The sequence below is a fragment of the Myripristis murdjan genome, chromosome 24 (assembly GCF_902150065.1).
Source record: "Myripristis murdjan chromosome 24, fMyrMur1.1, whole genome shotgun sequence".
Lineage (NCBI taxonomy): Eukaryota > Metazoa > Chordata > Actinopteri > Holocentriformes > Holocentridae > Myripristis > Myripristis murdjan.
The window spans coordinates 6,451,152-6,477,698 of NC_044003.1; the positions used below are offsets into that span (position 1 = coordinate 6,451,152).

Genomic DNA, 26,547 nt, shown 5'->3' on the forward strand with positions numbered 1-26,547 from the left:
AAGCCCTAACCCTAACCCTAACCCATCGCCTGCTACAGGAATGAGAGCGTGATGTCCGACGTGTGTGAAGCACAGATTTGGTTGTCGGACGCTTCAGAGTTGAAGTTTTGGTAACCTTGGTGCTGCAGCCTGGACTTTACAAAGCAGCGTCTCTACCTTCACTGCAGTTTGTCTGAGGGGGGTTGATCAGAGTCTGCTTTGTCTGATGTCCAGATGTACTAGAACTCAGACTGGACAAAGTTTTTCTCAACACCTGAAGAACTCTGGCGATGTCCTTTTGCACGATGGTTGAAAGCTGAAGCGGAGGTCTGAGGACGCCCTAAAATGTGGCTCAGACGTGCGCGGGGTGCAATGCGTCTTGGAGATGTGCTGTGATCCAATCAGTCGCAGCACACTCGGGCGTGGTCAGGGGTCACACTAATGTGTCCTGATGAGTTACAGTGAACAGGACAGGCGGCAGATACTGAGGAGATAGTGACAACATGGAGCAGAGAAGTGAGGAGGACGAAGGGACAGAGAGAGTTGGAGTGAAATAAAGAGGAATTAAAGTTACAAAGAAAGAAAAGAAAGAGGTAATCCTGATAGATTTATGATCACAATATGATCACAGGGGTCCCTGGAGACAAATGTGAGATGTAGGATGATGCCAGGTGTGAATGAAGTTCTGTTTTTGGTGTCCACCTGTGGTCAGATCACCTTAGGTAGGATGAACGTTAAAACCAAGAGTGAGCTCCAGTTGAAACGGTTACCGGTTTCATCATAAACCACAATGAAATTGGTTTTACCACTTCAAATTGTAATTATGATTACATCCGTATTTGATTACCGCACCTTAAAAAACTCACTGTACCATCCACCTTTGCTACATCGAGTCTGTCGAGGCACATTTGATATGTTTCAGGTATCAGCTGTGTCATTACTTGTATTTTAATGTTCCTGCAAACAAAAAGTGCTGCTAATGTTGCTGTTGTTTTCACTGTGTGCATCATTACTGTTTCAGCAACATGTGCAGCACATTTTAACAATACGGCGATAATACTGATTTTGGACATTATAATCGTGATGTAAAATTTTCATAGTGTTTCATCCGTAGTGGCCCATGAATGTTTTGTGGTTTCCACTCGATGTGACAGATTCTAAGTCTCTCCCCAGTTTTTCATGATTTCTGCAGATGAAAGGTTTGACTTTGCAGCCGTGCATCTCATCCCTCCGACTGACTGTGAAGCTTTGTGTGATTTTTGTGTGAAAAACAAAATTACACTGACAACAAAAATTACAGTCCTAAAGTCCTGACAGTTTAGACATTTTTTTTTATATGTATGCTTTGATTAAGAATCATTTTTGCTGAAAAGGTTCAAAAAGGTGAAAAAAAGAAAAGGTTGCATTCACACTATTTTCAAACTGACTGTCATTTTTTTTTTCATTCAAGTCAATGGGGAGCAGCCACATGTGGTCACTTTGACACACCGGCTGCCCCCGGCATTTTTTTTTTTTAGGCAGAATGAAGCGCCGCTACATGGAAATAACCTGCGCCACTATTTATGTGCACCAACCAATCTCAAAGAGGCAGAGCAGAGTAGAAAATGTGACAGCAGTTGTTAATGTAATCACAGTGTTGGAGGGGTGTGTGACAGGTGGACGTCAGCGCCGACAGTGACAGCCACAAAAGGAGACGGCACGTGGGCCGGGCTTTTCATTATCAACACAAACTGCTGCTGCACTTTTCACTCAGAAAAGGCAGAGGAGGGAAGGTGCACTTTAGCCACTCCAGGCAGAACGACTGAACATTTTGCCCAAGTGCCAGTTCTTACAAAGATTGCTGGGAATATGCATTACATTACATGACATGACATTATGTCTTTGTCCAGAAATATATACATTAACTACATTTCAATTAACAGCAGTCAAACTGACTGTCCACCACTATTGGCACAGCTAATATTACACTGCTGCACAGAGCTTAACTTGGGGCCAGATTTCAAATCCTTTAGCTAACCTTTGCCCAAAAATGCCTGAACCTGCCTGGGCCCCAAAACAGGCATTAATTAATTTGTTCAACGCATGATGATCTCACAAGTAAACACTATTTTTCAAATAATCATGGCCCCTACAGGTTATGACAGTTTGACAGACAAAAGGACAGGAGTCTCTTTCCTGCAGAGACACGAATCGTCATGGGGTCAAGAGATCTGACCGAATAAAACAAAAAGCATATGAAGCCACAATAGCCTATTACAGGCTATAGTAAATGATCAATTTTTATCAAAAAAAAAAAAAAAAAGAAAAAGAAAACACCCTGAACCCTTCCCAAACTAAGTCAAAAATGTGCACTCACATGTTCTATTTCCTATTCTATTGTATTGTCTCTTATTCATACTGGATGTTTGTTATGCATTTTGCACACTGTTATTCACAAAGGGAGAAGGAGGCGCCGCATGGCTCCAGTGGCTCGTACGACAGGTGCTCTTTAGTGCAGCAGGTAAACGTACATTTAGAAACAAAATCCTGGACGTCTTGCCTGAAGTAATTCTTTAAGTGCTGCAGAAAACCACGGAAAAAGCTAAGGCAATCCGTCTTTGAATGAAGGGACCCTGAAGGAGACTGAGAGTCCGTTTAGTTGCCTTGCGAAAGGAATAAATAATTATTTTGCTTCATTCAAAGACGGAGTGCATTCGTTTTTTTTCCATGGTTGTCTGCGTCGCTGAAGGAATAATTTCAAGCAAGCCTTCCAGGATTTTCAGAATCAGAATCAGAAATACTTTATTGGTTCCTTGAGGGGAAATACTTTTTTGTTTCTAAAAAGTGAGTAAAGCATATTTATTGCAGTATCTAAGTGTCAGTATCAATTCATGGAATGGCAAAACTCACAGATTCAAGAAGAAACTAACAGAATAAGCGCAAGAAAAATGTGCATATAAGCGTGTGTGTGTGTGTGTGTGTGTGTGTGTGTGTGTGTGTGTGTGAGACAGAGAGAATGGAGAGACATAAGTGCAGGAAACGTCTTCAGTAAAGTGGCCACAGTAGCAGGTTCGTCTCAGTATTCACAAGGTGTTTCCACTGTTTCACGGGCCGATGGAGCTGCCAGACGAGACAAAACTTCTAAACGCGGCGGCGCCCGCGCGGTGGCCGCTGGTGGTTTCCCCGAACCGGACCACATGAGACAGATTTTCATACGGACGGTTTTCCACCGTCCTCGAGAGAAAGCCAGCGGAGCCTCTGAGAGTTGGGTTTCAGCGAGGGGGAATCTTCCAGTGTGACGAATAAAGAATTAATGAGTCCAGCATGGATTGTGTCGGCATGAGCCAGATCACCAGAGAGAGAGAGAGAGAGAGAGAGAGAGAGAGAGAGAGAGAGAGAGAGAGAGAGAGAGAGAGACAGAGAGAGAGAGAGAGAGAGAGAGAGAGAGCAGCTGCTGTGACTTCAAATCCTGCCTCGCTCGCTCCATACGGATGACTCATGACTACTGGATAGTTCACAGAGCAGCAGAACACACACACACACACACACACACACACACACACACACACAGACATACACACACATGCACATCAAAGAACATGGGTAATGAATGTTCTTACACTATAAATAAGCTATGCAATAAGAAAAGACAACGGGACAATTAATTGTTATGGGACATGAAATCCGATTCTGATCAGTATTAATAAAGCGCTATGAATAAAACATGTTTTGCGGTTGTGTTACCGTCACTGTTCTGTATTAATCCAACAGTGTAAAATGCATCGTCGAGCTTTAATAAGCCTTTTTAACTTTTTCAGACTTTGTGATGTGTATTAGTCATTATTTTAACTTTTCCAGACATTCGGTGGAGCAGCAGATAAAAAATAAAAATGATTAGTCAGTTAACTTTTTTTTTTTTTACTCATTTAATCATTTCTGTCATTTATCAAGTAAAGACCAAATATTTTCTGATTCCAGCTTCAGTTATACAATTTATATCATTAAGATGCTAAGATCGTCTTCATTTTCTGCATTTATATCAATATAAAATTAGGTCTAATATATTTTCTTTTTTGTTGTTAGACTGAGGAAACAAATTGAAGGCATCGCATTGGACTCTGATCACCTGCCATCAGACCTGATTATCATTTTATTATTTAATTGTTTTATCAAACTAAACCATTAATCAATTGAATGGAAACAAAGACTAAACAACAATGAAAATAGTCATTAGTTACAGCCTTAATACCGGCTGAGGTAGCCAAACATCCATGACAACTGATGTGCACTTATTATAAAATGTAAATTACAAAGTTTTATACTATTTCATCCAATTTTCATTTTGGAAGTTTGGAAATTCAGTAAATTGTTTTTTTTTTTTTTTTGGTCTCTAGAAAGCTCTCATATGGATTGAGCACACAAACACATGGACTGATGCACACACACACACACACACAGACACACAATTAAGCACACAAACATACCACTGCAAAATACAGGCACACACACACAAATATAGACACACACACACACACACATCAAAGCAGCGGATGTGTGTCCTGCTGGGACAGGGGACGGGCATCCTGAGTGTAAGACAGTAATGACGATCCCTGGAGCCTCTTTAAACCCTGACTCAAAGGAGCAGCTCGGGGTGCGTGTGTGTGTGTGTGTGTGTGTGTGTGTGTGTGTTTCCATCTGTGTCCAGGGCTTCCTTTAATTGGCTGTGAGCGATCAATAAAGTGAGTGAAGCATCGCAGTGGGACGTCCCTCCTTGCCCCTCGTGTCTCCTCTCGCCCTCCTCAGCTCCATAATGAGCACGTAAAGGGACAGTTCACCAAAATACAAAAATAAAGATGTTTTACCACTTACTCCAAGCGTAATCTCAGGGCTCAGATTGGACGTGACTATAAGGCAGATTATACTGGCAGCAACAGACGGCACTGCCATCCAGAGGTAAAGCTACATTAAGTAATATTACATGCATTTTTTGCAGCAAAATGACCAATTGTGATGTGAGAGTCAACATTACGCATCCTCTTTCCTCTTTCTAGTTTTCACTGATTGGCCCAAATGAGCTCCTCTGCTGCCCTCCACCTGCTCGCCGCTTCGGCTTTATTCACAGCGTTTCTGAAAGCACACACTCGGCAGGTAAACCCATCCAAATTTCAGACGAGTCGTGCGAGTGCCTCTATTGCTGCAATCAGCAATCAGAAAATGATCCGGATGGATGGACCACACCAGAGGTAAGCGACACATCCTTTTGTGTTGGAGGAGAGCAATCCCTTTAACCGTGGCATACAGGAACAAGCTCTGCACTCCAAAAACAAAAACATCATAAGAAGTGTCTGAAAATTAGACGCCACTGCTTATAATTTGCATAAATAAGAAAGATACTTTAAAGTGTAAGCCGATTTGTTGTCCTTGGATTCTTCTCGACATCAAAATAACTTGTTTATGAATCTACTGGAGGCTCCATACGCTTATAAAAAGGCTAAAAATGCAGCCTATTTGGATTTGGGGTTTTTGCTGTATATTTAATATACCATTTATAGTATTTTTGCAGCCCATCTGTCCTCTCCTCCCATGTAGTGTCCTCAGTGGCTTTATATAAAAAGCTAATTTGTTTGACCTCCATTGGGGAGCTTCTAGCAGCTCTGATGGTCCCAGTATCTTGCACACCGAGTCATTTTTCTTGCAATAGTTTAGCTGATTCAGAGTGTTCTCAGGACATCTAATAATTTCCTTTTGAACAGCGTGGCATCACTCACCTGAATACATGTCTGACCCCCTGAGTCACACAGCCATGACAGCACAATCTGTTCGCCCCGCATCAAAGCAGATGGAATCAAAAGGCCCGATCTCTTCGGCAAAATTCAATCAGTCTAATTTTCCAGAGGAGTTCAGATGTAATTGTGTTCACTGATAAATAAGTCACAGGGCTGATATTTAGTCTGACTCACTCGGATTTGCAGCGCGGTAGCCGGCGGTGTGTGTTGGTGTGTGAAGGTGAGGTAAGAAAAGGAGAGAAACAGTTGAGATGCAAGCAAAGCAAGATACAAAAAAGAGACAGTGAGTGAGAAACAGGGAGATTATCAGCTGAAGCTTCGACTTCAGTGGTTGCCAAACTTTGCTGACGCACCTCCATTTTTACGGCTGAATGTTTTTATATTGTGTTTAAAGTGCACACAAATCAAAAAGGTCAGTAGGACATGGCTCAGATGCTTTGCCCCTCTTCCTCTCGCTCTCCTTATCTCTGAAAAGCAGGATGGAAAATGACCATCAACAAAACGATGGTCAGTTTTGTCTGGCAAAACTCGAGCAGCCACTTTGGCAGGTCACCAGGCTTCATCTGAACGCTCTGATTTGTTAAAACAGCATTTAAGAGATAAATTAGAGCAAAGAGATTGCCTCCCATGACTCGAGAGACAATGAGTAAAAATCAACAGACAATGTGCTAATAAAAATTACTCTTTACAACTTATGTATCAGCATACACTGCAACATTTTACATGATTTACTGTATTCCCCACTGCATAACACTCTCTACGATCTACTTTTATCCAAATTTTTGTGCTGCAAATGAACGTTTATTAAATGATTTGACGGTTCGAGAGCCGTAAAAAAATTCTCAACATGAGCCACTAGGTGGGGCTCTTGCACTACCTGTGAAGCATCTTGTCTCTAACTATGTGAGAGCTCACGATGTGAAAACCTGCGAGATTCGTCTGTCTCCTCTCTCCTCTCCCTCGTTATTTGTTGTCACTCTTAAAGGCTTTCTCCGAGGTGTGTAAAGTTGTTTTTTTTTTTTTTTTTTTTACTTTCATTATAACTAAAGGCAGCATGGAAGACACTGAAGTGGCACCTTTCAGAGCAGAATCTGCAGTTTTTGTTCTAGGGCTGCTGTAATTTTACCCCATTAAATTCCTATTTATATTTCAATATATTAATGCTACAAGTGCTTTCTTCATGAATTTTAGCCCTCATGTTTGTGATAGCACAGCAGATAACCATCTCTTCGTTTTTAACACGGTTGACTGACAAAGAAAAAAGACCTGTGTGCACATCCTTGACCTTTCTTTTTTAATTTTACATTATTGCTATTACCACAACCATCATTATAATTGTTTCTTTTAATTTACCAGCATTATGAATGTTATCTTTACTGACTGCTATCATAGCTTTGTATATATACATTTAACTGCAATTCATGCTAATAAAGCTCACTGAATTGGAAAAAAAATCTGTAATTTACAGATCATGGATAAGCTAGTTTTGTGCCCTGGAGCACAGCCGACCTCTAGGGGGCGCCCTCCCCAGTTTAAGAAACAGTGATCCGCTCGGAGGTGCTGGCTGCTGCAGGTTAGCGCGGGGAAACCTCATCCCTGAGAAAAGGGCCACAGCCATCGGCCCGGCTGCTAACGCACAACAGGCAAATGTCAAGCCTTTTAGAGAGGCTGCTGAGGCACTGATGAATGTGTGTGTGTGTGTGTGTGTGTGTGTGTGTGTGTGTGTGAGCCAGTGAACGTGCATATTCATTACAGCGGACCCCAGTCTTCGAGCTCCACGGCGTGTTTTGCGAGAAAAGAGCCATTCATCCATGTGGTCCAATGATAAAGGTGACATGCCTGCAGGCCTGTGTGTTTCTGGGCTCCGGCACATTCTTCAATTTACTTCTGCTCAGGGTTCAATATGATGTACGCTGATAGTGTCTGGGTAATATGATTGTCAACAAGCCCATATCTTTCTCGAGTAGAGCATTATTCCTCATGACGCATATCACAATGACATGAGTGAGTAGCTTTAAAAGTAGCCTTATATGAATGTGGGGATTGAAAACCGCCTCTCTCCCTCTCCCACTCCCTCTCTCTCTCTCTCTTCTGTGCAACTTTGAATTTCAAGACCTGGAAATGATCACACTGATTATTTATAACCATTATAAACTGGCCAGCCGTAGCCGAAATTTGCCAGGATTTAGCTGGGGGCTCGTGGAAATTTCCTTGCCTGCAATGAGAGCTTGAGGAATGAGTTCATTTCCAAAATACTATATGTCCATTTGGGGGGGAAAAAAAAGGAAAGAAATATCATCAGCTGACATTTATTATTCAGAAATAATAACCAGCTGACATTTATCATTCAGGAAGTCAAAAATATAGAGAATCAAGTCTGTAAAAGTGCTCCATTTGTGAGCCAAAGACAAAGTAAGCCGCTTTTAACAGGAAAATGGCCCCTGGACTTGGGGGCTTTAACTGAAAGTCAACTGAATTAAACATATGTTTATGTACTGCTGCTTTGCATGACATTAAAAATCTAATAATGCTGTTTGTACAGAGAGAGAGAGACTCAAGGAAAGCAACTGGATGGAAGCAAGGAAACGGAGAGACATTTTGGAAAGATGATATTTCAAGTTTAAAATTCAAAACAGCTGTCATCAGACTGCAGCTCGGCATTTCTACCGCTGCTGTAAAATACCATAATTTGTTTTAATTTTAGGCTGTCAGTCACTTTCGAGAGTGGGTGTCACTTATATCAAGGCACCAAGAGCCAAACTCAGGTCGCTCAGTCATCAGACACTTAATCCCTAAAACAGAGCACTGCCAAATTGATCTGCAGTATTTGAGAAAATAAGTGAATATTCTATTGATTTCTTTGGTTGAGATAAAAGTGATAGTTGTACGTTATTGCTGACATTTTATCATTTTTGTCAAAGTCACGTGACCCTTCCTTGAATTTAATGAAACGATCATGTGACTGGAGATCTCCCCCTGTGTGCGATGCATTAATGGGTTTCAACCAGTTCACAGAAGAGCTGATCGATGGTTCCTCACCACCAACATCAATTCAATTCACGAGTTGGACATTCAATTTACGATTCAATTCAGCACTTTATGAAGATATTGTAGATCCGTAAATGAATGTGCAATACTGCAAAGCGGTCCTTTTTGTTATGAAATGTGGATAATGTGCACATAAACTGAAGTTGAGATTCATAGCATTCTGTGTTAGATCAAAATAACTTTAAGTATTTTTTTTTAATTAATTGTGAATCAAGTCAGGCCAAAGATAGTAGCAATTTATTCAACTTACTTCTTTTACCAGACTGATTGAGTTGACTCAGCAGGATTAATCTGCTCATTTATTCATAATCTGATGCAACGAATGAATGCTTACATCCAACAGTGGATAAAAATCCTGATTACTCCAGGACTGCAGTAATCCAAGCTGCGTCCTGAGCTTGATGCTGTGTACAGATTTTTCATATTTGGAAGGAACCTCTTGGATTACTGCGGTGACTGTCGACCCGTGTGGAAACGGGGCCAAGGCAGGAGTGTCTTACCGATTCCAGTTGGTCCATGAGTTTGACCAGGAACTTTCGGCACTCCGGTGTTTTACTGTCCAACTTCATGCCTGTCTGCATCGCATAGAGCCGACCTGCAGGAGAGCAAAAGAGAGGAAAAGAACGGATCAAACACAAAGGGGAAAAAAAACAGAGAGACAGAAAGCGGGTCAAAAAGATCGCCACCTAAAGCAGCGCTGATCAGATCATAAAGAGCTGCTCCTCCGTCAGGAAAACTCCCACAATCCCTCACCTGTCAATTAACTCCATGGTCAGATTTTCCTCCTAACATCATCGAAGACTTTAGCTGAAGCCGTCCAGCTGGCAGACCTGAGGGCCAGCAACCGGCATGAAGGAGAAACGACTGACTATCTGAATGAACACTTCCTTGGCTGGACTGCAGACTAGTAGAAAACCAACCAACCTTCGAACGGAAAAGCCAAATAACCGACTAACCCATCGGCCACCTACCTGGCTGATGAGCTGACCGGGACCAGGGAACCACATTCCGTACAATATCACAGCCGATTCAGGCATCCCAGACAAATTTCTGAGACTGTTGATGCTCACAAAGCGTGAGAAGGTCAAAACATCACGTCCCTATCTCTCGATCTCGTCTGGGACTGTCTGGGACGTCCAGATCATTTTCAAACATGTTTGATATTTTGCTCTTTTGAGATTGTGAGAGGGTACGACGAACCAATCTGTCACACCGGCCAATTAGAGTGCAGCACGATTCGTCATCACTGTGTTTACTGCAAAACAGGCGAGACGGGCGAGCAGACAAATAGAGTCGGAGTGATTGCTCCTTTAGTTGGGGAAACTTTCTCACCTCTAACTTTGTTTGAAAAAATAACAGTCCTTATAGGCTGTGTCGACCCGACCGCGTACGTGCTCAAACCCTAGTCTTCTCCTTCCTCTTTCCATCTGTACAAACAAAAACTGCAGCCAGTTGATCTGTAATTGTTGTTGTTGTCTTTACCGTTCCTAAAGTACAAATGTCCACACTGGTGACCCGTTTGGCTTTCCGTCTTGCGGGCTCGAGACGCTCGAGACCAGACCTACGGGACTTGAGACGTCTCGTCAAATCTGTTTGAAGTCGGCTCAGTCGACATTCTGCACATGCTGTCGTCCCTTGTTGTTGAGCTTTGTGATGTGCGAACTCACACGGTTGCCTCGCCCTGAAGCGGGGCACTATTTTGATGCAAGCTGGCATTGGGTGTCTTGGTAGGAAATGTGAGATGTCCTACAACATTTAACATTGAGCCATGTAATGTGCTTCTGGCCTAACTTTATATTCAGTTTAAGATAATAAGGGAAGACTCAGTAACATTGTGCAATAACGGGGACTGGTGATGCACATTGTATTTGTATTGTTGTTTTGCTATTCCGCAGCTAACTGCCCGAAAGTACTCTACAACTGCATCAGAACAGGGAAAAAAATAATATCAGCGTTCTAAAACAGAAACATTGTCTGTCATTGCTCAGTGTCAGCCCCTAAAAATAAAAGGGCAAGGGCTCAACAATTTGCAGCGATAGTCCATGAAGATTCATAGTGTCTACACTTTATATAGATCATAAAGTTTCATCTGTATCAGACACGAAACAGGTTTCTTCTTACCTTACATGTTTCGGCGGTAAGCTTCCGCCTTCATCAGAGGTGTCACTAGATGGTGTGTGACGTGTCTTTATCAGCTGATGTTACGCTTAGAGGCGTAGCCTACCTGTCAAATTTGACAGGTCGGCCACGCCTCTTGCCGTCACTCTGCTGCTTGAGTACACTGTCCCAGGTTGTGGAAAGCATGTAGGCCCCCTCGTCCCGGTTCATTGTTGTTTGCGCTCATTTTCTGATCTCCACCGCCTCCATTATCCAGCGCTGCTGTTTGTTGTCTTGAGTGCGGATGACTTTTGTTTTTTCCAAATCCATGATGTGATTTTCCCGTTTGCAATGGTCTGTTATTGCCGATTTTAAATTCTCCTGCAGTGCCTGTTCTTTTATTGCTCGTGTCTGTCTTTTCTCCATCTCCTTTTCACACTGTTTTTGATGTTCTTTTTTTCGGGTGCTGACGTGTAACATCAGCTGATAAAGACACGTCACACACCACCTAGCGACACCTCTGATGAAGGCGGAAGCTTACCGCCGAAACATGTAAGGTAAGAAGAAACCTGTTTCGTGTCCGATACAGATGAAACTTTATGATCATTTTGCAGCGATGTTAAAAACAAGAAGGCTGTCGCTGCAGCTTGGCCACTCTTCATACAAATCCCATCTGAAAATCAGAATTACACCATAAAACAACAAAACGTCACCAGACACTTGTGTTTTCAGACAGTATTTACGTGTTTCATGGTGGCTTTTCCCTGTAAAGTATTTTGAATTGCCTCTGTTCATGACCTGTGCTATAAAAATTAACTTCCCGTGCCTAAAAAAAAAAAAAAAAAAACGAGACCAGCCCTAGTTTCTCCCAGGCCCCAGCAGGTGAAGGTGAGTCGTTTTTTAATCACCGCTGTTGTTATTATCGTGTTATTGATTATAACATTACCTTCCCTACATTGAAAGGCAGGCACAGTGAAATATTTTACTAACTGCACTGGCAGGTTGGCACGATTCTTCTAACATTCATTTTACCCTAACATTATGTTGTTACACTCTTGTAAGTATATTATGCATTAAGGAGATTTCCATACTTACATAGTGTTATTATGTAGTTAAAATACTTTTCCACTGGTTAATGCACAACTGCATGCTCTGGAATAAGGCAATTATGCAGCAGATAGCGACCAAATTGCCTTAATAAGACCACTGCCAAGTAGCTTCACTTAAGCTCCAAAAAATGAGGGAAAGAAAATATCATTTCTCCCTTTTTTTTTTTCTTTGAAGAAATTCTCTTGCCAATTCGCTGCTGTTCATTTCACCTGTTCTGAAAGGCTGGAAATACACTACATGTCTGCTTCACATTTATAAAGCAGAGCTGTGCAGTAAATCCGTTTTTTCCCCAATCAGTATTATAACACACACACATGTATGCACAGATACACACATTCACACAAACACACACACACACACACACACTCACAGCTTCCCTTCCATCAGCATAAATTATCAATGGGTCCTTGTGGTAAGATAAAAAATATCCACCGGTACTAAATCAGCAGGTCAGTTCAGTAGAGCTTTCACAGTCCCACGTCACACACACACACACACACACACACACACACACACACACACGAATTTGTGTAAGCACCAGAGGATCACAACGCAAATATACCCAGCTGGGAAAACTGTACAGTAAGGCAAACACACACCACTCATCTCGCCCACCTCTAGTAATTTCACTGAGTGTGTGTGTGTGTGTGTGTGTGTGTGTGTGTGTGTGTGTGTGTGTGGCGAACACAGGCAGACTGTGCTTTGTGCAGTTGAACAGAGTCAGCACTGCAGCATCAGTCTGAGGCGAGGGGAATTACTTTTTCCTCTTATTCCAGTCGGAGAGCAGCTGCAGGGATTATGAGGCGACACGGAGCCAGATTACCGTGTGGCCGCGACAATCTGCTCGCTACTTCCACAATAACCCTGCTTATGTCTGTGAGCCAAGCCAATTTACACTGGCTAAACTATTCATCCACCCTATAGGTCCACACTGGACAGCAACATCATTTATCACAGAGCACAAATGCATTAAAGGTATAACACGCGGGATTTTAACGCCAATGAATCAACATCACATCGGTTCTGAGACAGCGTGAGAAATTATCAGGGGCTCGGTGCAAAAGACGCTCTTGAAAGTTGTTGTAATACCGATGAAATTCAAAATGAAAATGAAAATGCCTCTTAATGATTGGGAGTGTCCTTTTCTGTAGTTTGCTCTGTTGACACAACTTTCATTGAGTTGTTATTTATACTTTTATGAATGTGACTTTCCTCTGCCATGGGCCATCAGAGGTGATTCATGAGCATCAGTGTGTGGGTGATTCATGCCTCACAGTGCAATACATATCACAATACATAGGACAGGATACGATGTGTCATAATACATTGCAATACACAACAGAAAACTTTCTTTCAGCCTCAGAAAAACGTTTTGAACACAGAGGTTAATTTCCACAACAAAAGATTTTTTTTTTTTTAACTTGTCACTGAAAAGGTGTTTGAACACTGTATGTGATGTTAAAGTCAGTCTGCAATTCAAACGCTGTGTTTGAAAACAAAACAAATGATTAACGCATACCTAGTGAAGTTATTTCACTTTTTAATTCCAGTCCAAGCTGAAACAACAATCTGCATGTAGACGAAAATGTGAGAATTTACTATCAGAGGTCAAATAAACTATACTGAGCTTTTTTCTTTGCTGAGACAAACTCATGCATGGACACTAGATCCTAAAGCGAAACCGGAATAATTCCACCTAAACTACAGCAACCAGGTCCTGAATGTGCAAGTGTTTTTTAACTTTAAGACCTTACAATATGACAAATCACACATCATATTTGGCCACCTATTAGCTGACCAACTTGGCTGGCAAACAAACGTATCGGCTAAAGTCAACATTACACACAATTAGGCCAAATCTAACATGATCTGCTCTGGTATGTGTCTGCGCATGCCAACCCCAGGTCAAAAGTATTTGCGTATGCTTTTTTTTTTGGTTTGTTTTAGGTTACTCACAGTGCCAGTTGGGTGGAGTTCACCACTCAGGACAAGAGAATGAGTGACAAAATGTTTCAAAATCAGGAAATTCAGCTGCTTTATAGTCAGATTTATTAACTTTTCTGCGGTTCATAAACTATCTGAAGCTGTACGAATGGATGCGGCAAACTTCTACCATCTGGTGCCCCAAGTGACGCAAAAACAAACACCAAGATTTATCTGCAACCACCGTTTGACCCAGGTCTGTTATGTGGCCCGGATGCAGCCTGCCAGCAGGGGATGATCTCAGACCCGTTTTAGGACTTTGCTGTACGTGGTGGGCCCTCTGTTTTCCACCGCATGTTTCATGTTTGAGTCACAGCGCGCTGTCACTGTCCTGCAAAACATCAGCAGAACAATGTGCCATTTCAGAAGGCAGATTGGTGGGGAAACCTCTGCCAAGCCTCCGAAGCCTTTACTACTCAATATTTCCAAAAAAAAAAAAAAAAAAAAAAAAAAGGCAAGAAACATACATGCATGTGCTTGCAGCATGTGGAAGCCAATCAGCCATGTAACCAGTCAGTCAGAAAGCCACCAGCCACTGAAGCAGCCAGCTACCAAGTCAGGCAGTCAGCCAGTCAGCCAGTTAGTCAGTCATTAAGAGACAAAGCCGTTCTTTGTGCTGTTACACCCGTACAGTGCAACATTCACTTTGGCCGTTCACAGACAATGAGCTGCAACACAGAGGCCTTTGACAGCGGGAGAGGATGCGAGGCCACGGAAATTCAAAAACCACAGCAGAGCCGAGATTCAGCCGCCCTCCTCACTTTCCGGAAGTGTTTCCCCAACACTTGTGGCCTCTGGCGGTCGTTAGCAGCAGCCACAGGAATCTGTCCTGTCAATCATGTTGGAGTATCATGTGTCACAACCTCTGTTTTTTTTCCCCCCAGAATTACATTACAATGTAGTATCGAGGTTGTTCTATATACCAGCCAGCTGGATATCAGTCCCTGACATCATGAAGCTGTATCAAATTTTGCAGTCCCTCATAAAGGAACTTCATCTGCCATCACAGGCTCATCATGGCTCTCGGAAATTATGCCATGAGGAACATGTTGGCATGAACAGCAGACAACAGAGGCTGTGGTCGCCCTGCTCATGGTATTATATCCCTCTGAACAATGAATGTTGTCTCCACTTGGCAGAATCTCCCCGTTTTATACAACAGATTTCAGCAGTCCGATAGATCAAAGATGTTAACTGTGCATTACTGAAGGGACACACCAATACCGCTTTTTAGTAATGAAAGTATTAAAAGATGCCACATCAAACCAATCACAGCTTTCCCAGAGCAGTGAAAGGTGTGGACTGTTAGTTTGCGGTTCCTGGAGAAAATAAGAAGGCCAAAAGACAAAACAAAAAAAAAAAATCCCTCTTGTTCCCATCATTCAATTTCTATGTGCCAAAAATGATGAAAATAAAGACACTTCCTTTATTTCTGACATGTTACTCTGGGCTACTGGATACTAATCTTGAGTTAAATCTCATGATAATCAATTATAATCATCTATTTTAACCTGAATCTGTAACCGGCTATCGATATCAGTGCAGCATCCACACCAATATTGAGTACTGGCCGCTGGTTTTACACTTGTGGCATCCATGGGGCAACTGGTAAACTTTCTTGAGGTCCTGTTTTTTGAGGTTTTTTTTTGTCTCATGTGCATCACTTTGAAGAAAACTTTTCAAACAGCACACAAAAGCGTTGGCAACTGTTGGAAAAACAGCTTTGATGCCCTTCCAAGCCCTTTTTTTATTGAAATTATGTGGACCTAACTGACTTTACAGGGATGGCAGAGCCCCCCCAGACCTTCATACTCATCACCACAGTAAAGGATGCCTTCATGCGTGTTGCTGCTATATTGCATGCCATTTTAAATCATTCAGCAGTGCCCTAAAACCATAACCTTCAGGTGGAGACTATTGCCACAGCTGACAATGCACACAAAGAGAAAACAGAGTGACTTGGTGCTTTGATGTCGGTCAGGAGGAAGCACAGAAAAGAAAGAAGTTTATTCTGTCACAGACAAAGCTTTTGAGGAGTGCCATCTCCAGCCAGTGCCTGGATGCCTCAGAGACCTGTCATTTAAATGCATGAGGTGACTGTATGCCTCTTCCTCAGCAGAGGAATGACCTTTAACTGAGATTTTACCCGAAACCTTGGTCCACTATCAACTACCGGGGAACTTCTGTACTGAAAGAAGACAGGGCTAAGTGATATAGACAACCCCAAACATCACAATATATCTGGTTGGATACCTAAATATCAACTCAGTGCAGATATGTTAGGTGTGCCCTTTGATTTTTCATAAGATATTTACACAAAAGGAACTTTTTAAAATATCATGTTGATATGATTACCTAGCAGGCAGAGACAAATAACAGAACAGTCAACTAAGTTCAGGAAATTGTATCCCTTTACTGTAATGCAGCCTTTAAAACCAAGACAAGGCGACACTTATGCTATACCATCATATTATGACATCCAAAGTCCACAACATCTAGTCTCATAGCAGGATATCAGTACCAGCCTTAACTGAAGGTGTTAGATGAAGCATTTTACATTCCTCACGCCATTTTGCTAAAACACTATTATTTCATGTCCCAAAGAGGATGTTGGATGTCATTTGCTCTGAGGAAGAAGGAGAAGAAGGAAAAGATCAAATATATCGATGAAGTAAGCTGACATGAAGTTTAAACTGTGTAAAATCAGTGGAGCTGGGACAAAGCTGTATATTATTTAGCGGCGCACCAATCAATCGCCCACCGATCCAAGCCGATAACTGCCCTGAAACAGATCATCACCGACAACTTACAGATCAAAAAAACATTTTGCCAGATTAGAAATTCGAATGAAAGCATGGCAGAAAAAGGCAGGTTATGATCCAATCTGCAGCAGTCAGCAGAACGTCAGCATGTCCATCCATCTGGCATCGACAGCTCAATCATGACTTTGAGTTTTGAATTTCATAACCCATGATCGTAGACTAGATCATAAATTTTTATGTGCTGGCGGCAGCATTGAGAGCGTAAGCCCTCGCGTCATCTCATGAAACTGTTGGAATGAAACCTATTCATTTATACCTGGATAGGCTGCTATAAGAACATACTGATTAACACAAAACTACACTGGAATTTCTCTATGTATGTTTACTGGGCACATTTACATGATGAGCTCCTATGATATCTAAAAGGTCTTGGTGAAATGGTAATCACATTTAAAAAAAAATACAAGGTAGAATAATACCGGAGTACGTGATCAGTGCTATCCATAAAAAAGGACCAATTACACTGTTCATATTTGTGCCGTAAAGCATTAAGCCTTTGTGCTATAAAACAATGAAAAATACAACGTTTAGGACAGTATTTTGTCTGCAGCTTGCATTACACTAATAGCTGCCGGTGTCATGATTTATTGATGTTGAAAATGCAACACGCGACACCTTTAAACAAACTGTTTCCATGTGATGATGTGCCAAAACCCTATTCTATTAGCTGTGGAAACTAAAAGACTGATATATGATCATGGAAGATGAATTATGCAGCCCTCATCCTCGCCATGTTTGTGCCACTGCTCTACTCATGAATCCACACAGGGAATTCAACACCTCACCCCGACAGCTTCATGACAACTTTAAGAAATACCGGTGACTTTTCCCGTTGGAACAGCTTGACTTGGTTATATTCTCTCTTTCATCCAACCAGACAGCCGGTGCATTGCTTTGAACAAGGGGGGGTGGGAGGGCGGACAGGTGTCTCCAAGTGTGATCTTATTGTAAGAAAACACTGAAGAAGAATTAGCGCTGCTATCGAGGCTCCTGGCGCAGCGCCCCACCCTCGACGCAAACTTGACGTCGGTCATTGAGAATCTGTGCCAAACTGAATCTGGGCCAAAGTAGCCTCGCTTTCCCCCCCCCTCTCTCTCTCTCTCTTATAAATGACAAGGACGCTATTATGCAGGATTGCTGCTTAGCTCTGCAAGAGTGTGTGTGTGTGTGTCTGTGTGAGACAGAGAGAGAGAGAGAGAGAGAGAGAGAGAGAGAGATGCTCGGGGCGGATGGGAGGGAGAAAAGAGAAAAGTCTTCACCACTTGCTGTGCAGGAAGAGGCGACTGGTCAAAACCTGCCTCTGACACAATGGCCTCCACTTTGAGTCAGTGCCAAACAATCAAATCAAAGTTCAACTCGGGTCACCGTTACTTCAGCTGGGCATGATGGATTTGTCTGCACTCCAGTTCACCTTTCAGCTGCCGTAACTCAGGTTTTATGAGTTGACATTTTGTTTGGATTCTGCCAAAGTAACGCTCATGTTGGCCGCCCATAAATCAGCGAGATAACATATATTGCGGCGTTGCTCTGCGATTTGCTTTCAAAGTCAATTTTGTGGCTTGTGGCATCCGACCAACTGGGCAAACTCTGCAGCAGGAGAGCTTCACTGCGACGTGTCAATCGACTGCTCCTGGTTTCCTTCAGACTCACCTGCAGCTGCTTTAGAAAGACAGGAAAAAAGAAAAAAGAAAAAGAAAAAAAAAAAAAAAAACAGCTGAATATAAGCATCAGTTCAGACTGTGGTTTGACCTCAGCTGAATTTGTTATGACCGGCTTTCCAGGCATGAGGAACTGCGGGCTGTCAGAGGTCAATATCAGATTCCTTATGTTTTGTGGTCATTTCCTATAGGAGGTAGAGATGTGCGAAAATAATCAACTGCACGACTACGGGTTCATGGTCTTGCTAGTCGGCAGCAGAAACACAGCTCAGAGCCGTACAGTGGCCCTGATGAAAAACATAACCAGGCTGATTTTAATCCTTCCCACGTCTCATTGATTTCATGAATAGTCTAATTAATTTATTTCTTGCTTTACTTATATAAAATAAAGCCTAGCCTTGATATATAGTCTTTAATAGTTGTTGTTTTTTTTCCTTGAGTGGTTCTGTGGGGCTTTGTATGTTGTTGCACCCACATTTAAAAATGCCATTCTCTTCAATGGCATTTCAAATACATTTGCATATTTTGATCGAGCTTTTCAAACGGCAATTACTGCACATTTGTTCTCAACCGCGATGAAGGTTCGGGTCAGGGTATGTCGTCATCGTTTTTGTTGTCTACAAACTGTGGGTCTATAAAACCCTTTGAGAATTTAATAGTGATTACGCGGTCTAAATAAGTTTGAATTTGAACATAGAATCATTTTTTCTGACCATGGTGGACGATGGCGATTTAAGTGGGACCTGTTTTGTGAAATATTTTAGACTTTTTGTACTTGTGTGGCTGTTTACAAAACTTCCACTGAGTGAAAGGCGAAATGCACATCCTCAGTAGCTGGTTCAGGTTACATTCTCACTTCAGCAAACCACACTCTGGTTCTCTTGGAAGAGGCCGGAGATCTGCAGTTTCAAGGCATCTCAGTTGCCATTATTTGGTGTCACCCAAGTTAAAACACGTTTTTTTTTCCTCTCACAGTAAAACAGATAGCGCATGCCTGCTGTGATTACCTTAAAACACCTTACCAGTGATTTTGCATGTTTGGCCTGTTTACTACAATTCACCCAAAGTTTACACTGCAATAAACCATTTTGCAAATCATGCGATGGTGCTAAAGATTATTAGTACACACACACACACACAAACACACACCCACCCATACAATCAAAATCCCTTGATTTTCAAATTTGAATTGCCGTCAACATTCATAAACCAGGGAAATGATCATTTGCTGTGTAAGGAGACAGGGCTGCTGCTTTCAGGGAAAACTAATGCAGACGACTTTATTGCATAGATGGAATGCTGGTGTGAAAAAAGTCTCTGAAAGCTCATTTTTAAATCACGGTGATTCCGCTGTGATCAAGAGCCATGGAAACCAGTGGCTGGCTTAAAGGTAGGAAAAATGATATTGGAGCTCTAAAATGTGACTGCTTGCTTCAGGAAAAGACTAGCAATGATGTGAAGTTGTACATTTTGTAGATATTAGGCTTAACATAAAAAAAAAAAAAAAATCCCTGGTATGGCCACACATCCATAATGTGGGCGGTCCCGTCTGTCTGAGGAGGCGAGCGTGCGGCAGCCAAACGCTGTCAGCTGGGCCGCTGCTGGTGAAATACACCACTTCATTACAGCTAAACAAATCATGGCTTTGACTCAACCCGCTATTGATCGGCCTGTTCCGGGGTGGAGGTGAAGTAAAATATTGGCTAGCATTAGCGAGCTAATTTACATAGACCTGCTGATGTAGAGGCGAGGCCGAGTGATCGATGGAATGCATCAACAGATTTTTGAGCGGCGTCTGAGCCACGGCCCGATCTGATTCATCCCGACAGGCTGATGGGCTGCGATTCTGACGCTGACGGGCGGCGACTGAACAACAAACTCGTTTTGAATGTTTGCTCACTTGAGAAATGAAGTGTAATGGAAACGTTACAGAATAAAAGCCAGAGTGAATAAACTAGAAATCAACCTCTCTCCCACACAAACACATACTCATGCTGTCATTCTCGCTCAAATACAGTAATAAACACAGTCACACACTCTCTCTCACACACACACACACAAACATTCAGTCATACTCTCACAAAGTCACTCTCTCACACACACTGTAGCTCTACACTTGTCTGTTTATCTCTCCATCATTCAGACAAGCACAAACACACAATCACCAAATATCTGAATAATGTGGTCATGTCTGGTAATTTCAGTTCAGGGATTTTCAAAGCTTTTCATGCTCCAGAACCCAAATTGACTTTCATTAAATCGCAGGTCCTGATTTGAAGTGATTTTGCCCTCTGGACCCTCATATGAAATAATGTTTTTAGTATTCATTTATTTAGATATCATATTTGAACACTGACAAAAAAAAAAAACATTCTAAGTTGTTAGTTTAACAAATTAACAATTGCTAGTGAATAAAATTTCACTGCAGACCCCATGGAAAACCCTAAAGGACCCCTGAGAGTCCCCTGACCCCAGTTTAAATACCACTAGGTAAATCTACTCTACGGTTAAACATACAGTATCTGGAGTCTAAAAACCTACTTGGCTGGTAACTGTAGTGAGTTTCAGGTGTTAGCAGCCACTGTGGCCTGCTACCGAAGAGGCTTGGTTTCTTGCCCTCCTAAACACACACACACACACACACACACACTCACTCACACACACACACACACACAGAGCAGTGGCCAGGCTCAGAGGCCCAGACACATGGCGTTGCTGACCTCCAGTGGTCTGGCAGGATCACTGGTCCACTGCAACAGCAAACACTGCGGCCGCGTGCCAAACAGAAGGCACCCGCCCTCACCCTGCACCCTGCACCCTGCACGGGCACCTAGTGGACACCATGAGGAACTCCTGCTCTTTGTGTGACAGGCACCCGTCACCTCTACAACTGAATCAACTACTTTACACATTGTATGACATTTTACAGCATCAGCAAAGAAATAAAATGTAGAGCTCATAAAAGCAAAACACTTTTTTTTTTTTTTACACTATTTTTGAATTTTGGACAACTAAAGTAATGCACATCAATGTTTATGCCAGTGCAGCCTTCTAAACTTTTGTAGGAGCCTTGTAAGAACAATGTGGTTCAGTTTGTATCTCGGTTTTTGGGCCTTTGTTCAATAAGCTTCATTGTGCTGAAAAAAAAAAAATCACAGGTACACATGTAGGATTTAGTGAACCAAACAATGCAGAATGACAGTTGTCTGTCTTAGCACAACGTGGCTACACCCCTCGAGCTCTGTGCGCCCCCTTTAATCACAACATCCAGAACAAAAAAATCAAAACATTCTTGTCCCGGCTTTGTGATGAGGCGAAAGCACTTGTCAGCAACCTTCGCTCTCTCCACAAAACCTCTTGATTACTTTTGAGCATTGATTGCTTTTATTTCACCCACTTCACTCATCAGAGGGGGATCCAGACAGACGAAGATGACAGGTTCAGCGAGTTCAAAGCCTTGGGGCAACCACGTGGACGGCATTAAACACACAAGAGCTACATCTAACGATTATTTTCACTGTCTATTAAAGCTTGTGTGGATATTTTTTTAGAGTGGGAGGACAGTCATCAAAACCCTGGACTCAAAACAGCTCAGCAATCACCCACCTGAGATTCAGCGCCTCCTCCAAGTCGCTCCCATGCGCATGAGGAAGTGGGAACTGGCGAGCCAAGGTTATGGTAAGATAAATGACGACGGCTAAGGTAAGCTGGGCGGGGTGTTTTGGCGAGAGGGGGGGAAAGCACACACAGCAGTAAGAAGTGACTGGACTGAGATCACACCGCTCCTTTGAGGTGATCAGCTGTTTCTGATTCATCCTGATCAGATTTTAATCAATCAGATTACACTGCCAGGAGCAGCCGGGAACACCAGATTTTTTCCCCTCAGGTGTTAGTTTGGATTGGATTCTCTGCGTATAATAATGGTTTGTCAAAATGATGAGGAAAAAAGAAGTATTAATCTATTCATAGACAATAATAGATGATGCCAACATAAGAATGATGCCAAAAAAATCTTATGGGAACAAATCTGATATGGAACAACTAGCAGCACTCCCATGGCAGACCAATGAGAGACTTATTACATTATATTTATCATGTAGAATGAAAAACAAACTTTAATTTGGGAGTGGTGGTTGAAAGTAGAATTCGGGACAGTGGCAGGACAATGAGGGGAAAAAAAGTTAATTTTGTGCTCTCCAAGGTGGAAAAACACCCCCTCGCCCTGTCAATCTTGGCTGGAGGGAAAATTAAATATTCTGGGTGAGATGTTTTAGTGAGAGGGGCACATTCATCAGGATTAATCCATAACTCTGTGATGTTTAAAAAAAAAAAAAAAAAAAAAAAAAAAAAAGGTCAATATTGTTGGTCATGATAAAATCTTGGCAGATAAAAGACTTACTGGCAAGGGATCTCACACTGAGTAAACAGAAATGAGCTTATTCAATAGCAGGGATTGAAGTCGTGGTTTTAACTGTGATGAGATGAGATTGCTCAGTCCACTCTGAGTGGACTGAGCAGATTTTGCGCCGTGCCTTCCAGTGATCCTAACAGGAATGAGTGAATTAGTGAGGGAGACAAAAACAGCACCAGCAGAACGTCTGGGGCAGGGCTATGAAATGCAGAGGGTCTTGCTGGGAAAAGCTTCAATTAAGGTTAAAAATCGATAAAATTAGTACAACTACAAATCAATTTTCCCGTTGCTTGCCTGTTAGGACGCGACCCGTCATATTTAAGCCTGGTTCAGAGAGAATCAAAATGACTAATAAAACAGAGTCCAGTGGCAGTGGTAAAATTTTGTACCCACAGATGCAGACTAAAAAAAAACAACTTAAATATTCAGAGCTCTTGGTCACGGGAGCAGACAAGACACGCCTCCTCCCCGGGCTTCCACCTGTGGACTCAGGTTCATAGTGCAGCTCGATGGATTGCTTGGACATGACGTCATTAATGCCAGTGTGAACAGTAGGGCTGCACCTGAATATGCGACTACTTGGATATTCATTCGTTGGGTAGATATTCGGTTCTCAATTTTGGAATTCAGATATCCGACCTCAGGCCATTTGCTGCATGTCATCCCCTCTCTCTCCCCCGCCTTTCCTGTCTCTCTTGACTCGGACTGTCAAATAAAGCACAAGTGCCCAAAAAATAACCTTAAAAAAAAAAAAAATTAAAAAAAAGATTTTTTTTCACCTATGATTGGAGTGGACACGGCCACAGCAGGATACAAAAGGTGAGAAAACGACATAGCGAGCCAGTAGTTTGAGAAGACAGAAAGAGGAGGAGAGCTTCGTGGTTGAGCGAGGTAGAAAGTGAACTGCACAGAGAAAGAAAGAGAGAGGGAGAGAGAGAGATGGTTCAATGAGGTAGACAGTGAAGGGACAGAGAGCGGAAGTAGCCAAAACAAATCTTATGCAAAGGTTTTGAATCACCGCAACCACGCGAGGTTGTTCATCATACAGTCATAGCGCATCACACAGTCATACTGGACAAACCGGAGAGAGAACATGAAATAAGTAAGAACAGATAAAACTGTAGTCAAAGCTTCTATGACTGATTGTTGTTGTGATGACAGCAAACGATTAAAACTTTCTAAACACACAAATCTTGGTTGCCTGTAAATTCACTGTGCAGACAATTAGCCTTAAGGATCAGGTTTGAACAAGTCAACAGTGACCATGACTTCTGCCACCATCGGTTTAAATCAGCGAATGTTTGGCATCTTTTTTTTTTTTTTTTTTTTTTTTGGACAACAGAAAATACAGCACAAAAAGACACTATACAGGAAACAAACATTTGTACAGAACAATACAAAATCACAAGGACAAACAACAAGCAGACAACTATACCATGCAATAACATATCACAAAACAAAAGCAACAGCAAAAACAAGACAATCACAAAACATGTTCACAATGACGACAGAGAGGGGATGGCCTTGTTCTGTGTCTTGTATGTTTGGCATCTTTACTTAATAAATGACCAACGATTAATCCATTACCTCAGAGTTCAGCCTTATTGATTACTACTGCTACTAATTGTGACTGTGGCTGTTTATTTTGCCTCCAGAACCAGCCAAAGTGGAGCATTATCACCCTCCACTGAGCATCTTATTTTATCCAAAAAAAAAAAAAACCAAAGATGCTGTAACAACAGTAAAAGTGTCAGGAGGATTATGGAAGAGGGATGTGCTAAAGTCCATTTCTCCAAGCGTGACTAGTCAGAGCGCTGCCCACACAATTAGTCAGTCTGTGTTTAAAACAGACTGTAGCGTGTTTAGTCGTACAAATTATGTCATTTCTTGGCATCTTATTAATAATGAGACACTTGACTGGCTTCAAACATCTTGGACTGACACTGGACAACGAACTCAGCTTTGAACAGCACGCCGCTGACATCCACAAAAGCTGCCAGCAAAGACTTTCTGTCATCCGGAAACTCAAAGGCCTTTCAGTCGCTCCCCATCTCTACTGCTCCCACTGATTATTCACCATGTTGAGCGACTCCAGCAAGAACAAACTCGTCTGCATCGCACACACTGCCTCCAAAGTCCCTACGCCGACTAGGTCACTCCCATGTGACCACAGGTGCAGGTGATTTTCAACGTATGCTGTGCAACTTGAGCACAAAATGAAACATAAAAAAAAAATAATAATAAAATAAGATCTGAGCCTGACACTGCTAAATCACTCAGGCCTGCTTTCCCTCATCACATTATTTCTCTAACTGGCACGACATGCATTCACTGCATCCATGCCTTTGTAATAATGTGGAACTGTTTACCCACAATAGAGTATTTCTTAAATGCAATACAAGGTTTTTAGACAGATCTACAACATCATATTCAAACAATGGATTACCAATATTGGAAGATTTATTGTATTTCTTTAAGAACAAATTTGTATACCATCGTCCATACACTCAGTGGCCACATTATTAGATCCACCTGCACAATCTAATCCAATCCAATCCAGCTGTTACCATAAAGTTTCCTTTTCTCTGCTGCCTATAATGCTCAGGTTGTCTTGTTGTCACAGTAATAGAGGTGTTCATTCACTTCTATGTTTGATATTGAGCTCATAGTTAGTGCTGCTGTTGGACTGGACTGCAGTTTACTGACAGCTGTTTCCACTATTCTGTCCCCCACCATTGTATATAAATAGGGGGGACAAAAAATTAGAAACACCTCTCAATATAATGTAGTCCAGTACAAGACCTCTGCAAACTACAACTTCAGTGATAAACACAGAATTAAGTTTACACATTCTGCACAATGTCCACAAAAACTGAACATTATAAACTTTGTTAAAAGGTAGAATTTATGGCAGAGCTGCTACAATGAACTGCATTAGACTGAACAGGTGGACGTGATAAAGTGGCCACTGAATGTAATTTGGGGGAAAAAAATGACATTAATACCTTACAGATGTGAAATACGTCATAAGTGACTGACGGTGCATTGAAATGAGGCTGGGGCGAGTAAGGACATCTCTTAAAATTGCCTCACCTCAAACCAGCCTACGCATGAGGGGCCCTATCTTGTGCCACCCGCTACCCGCTGCCACTACCCGCAACCCGTGAATTGCGGATTTAGGAGCTTCCGCTATCCCTAAACGGTATCTTGCACCCACGCTACCCGCTATACCTTATGCCAACTCCGTTATTTGCGCCTGGAGGTGTGTCCGTGGGCGTGTTTCATGCGCTATCCCTAAAATTGCTATCTTGCGCACACACTTTAGGGAAAAAAGTCCCTAAAGTTTGGGCTGTTACGAGAGCGCGCCCAGGCGGCTTCAATGCGCGTCCCGACGGAGCCTCGCCACGCACACGGTCGGACTGATACCGGGACGCCGCCGGAATGGACTGAGGATATTACTCATATAGACTGTTTAGAGGAAAGACTGTTTTAATTGGACACTTACGCAAGCACGTTTTATTGTTTTATCATAAGCCAGCAGCTGTGCTATATTTTTATTTTTAATATTTTATTTGCCCAATCTACCTTGTCAATAAATTAGTTTACACATAGTTCCACCTCTGCCTCTTGTGTGTATGTGGTGTGGCCCGGGGATTTTACTCAATCAGTACAAC

The 26,547-nt window shown here is 42.2% G+C and overlaps 1 protein-coding gene across 1 annotated transcript in view; it reads right to left on the minus strand.

The window, feature by feature from the left end:
- vta1 (vesicle (multivesicular body) trafficking 1) overlaps positions 1 to 26,547 on the minus strand; it is a 96,637-nt gene that overhangs the window by 59,351 nt on the left and 10,739 nt on the right. Inside the window, exon 2 of the mRNA XM_030046695.1 lies at positions 9,293 to 9,387. Coding sequence (XP_029902555.1) covers positions 9,293 to 9,387 — 95 coding nt within the window. The remainder of the gene's footprint in view (positions 1 to 9,292; positions 9,388 to 26,547) is intronic.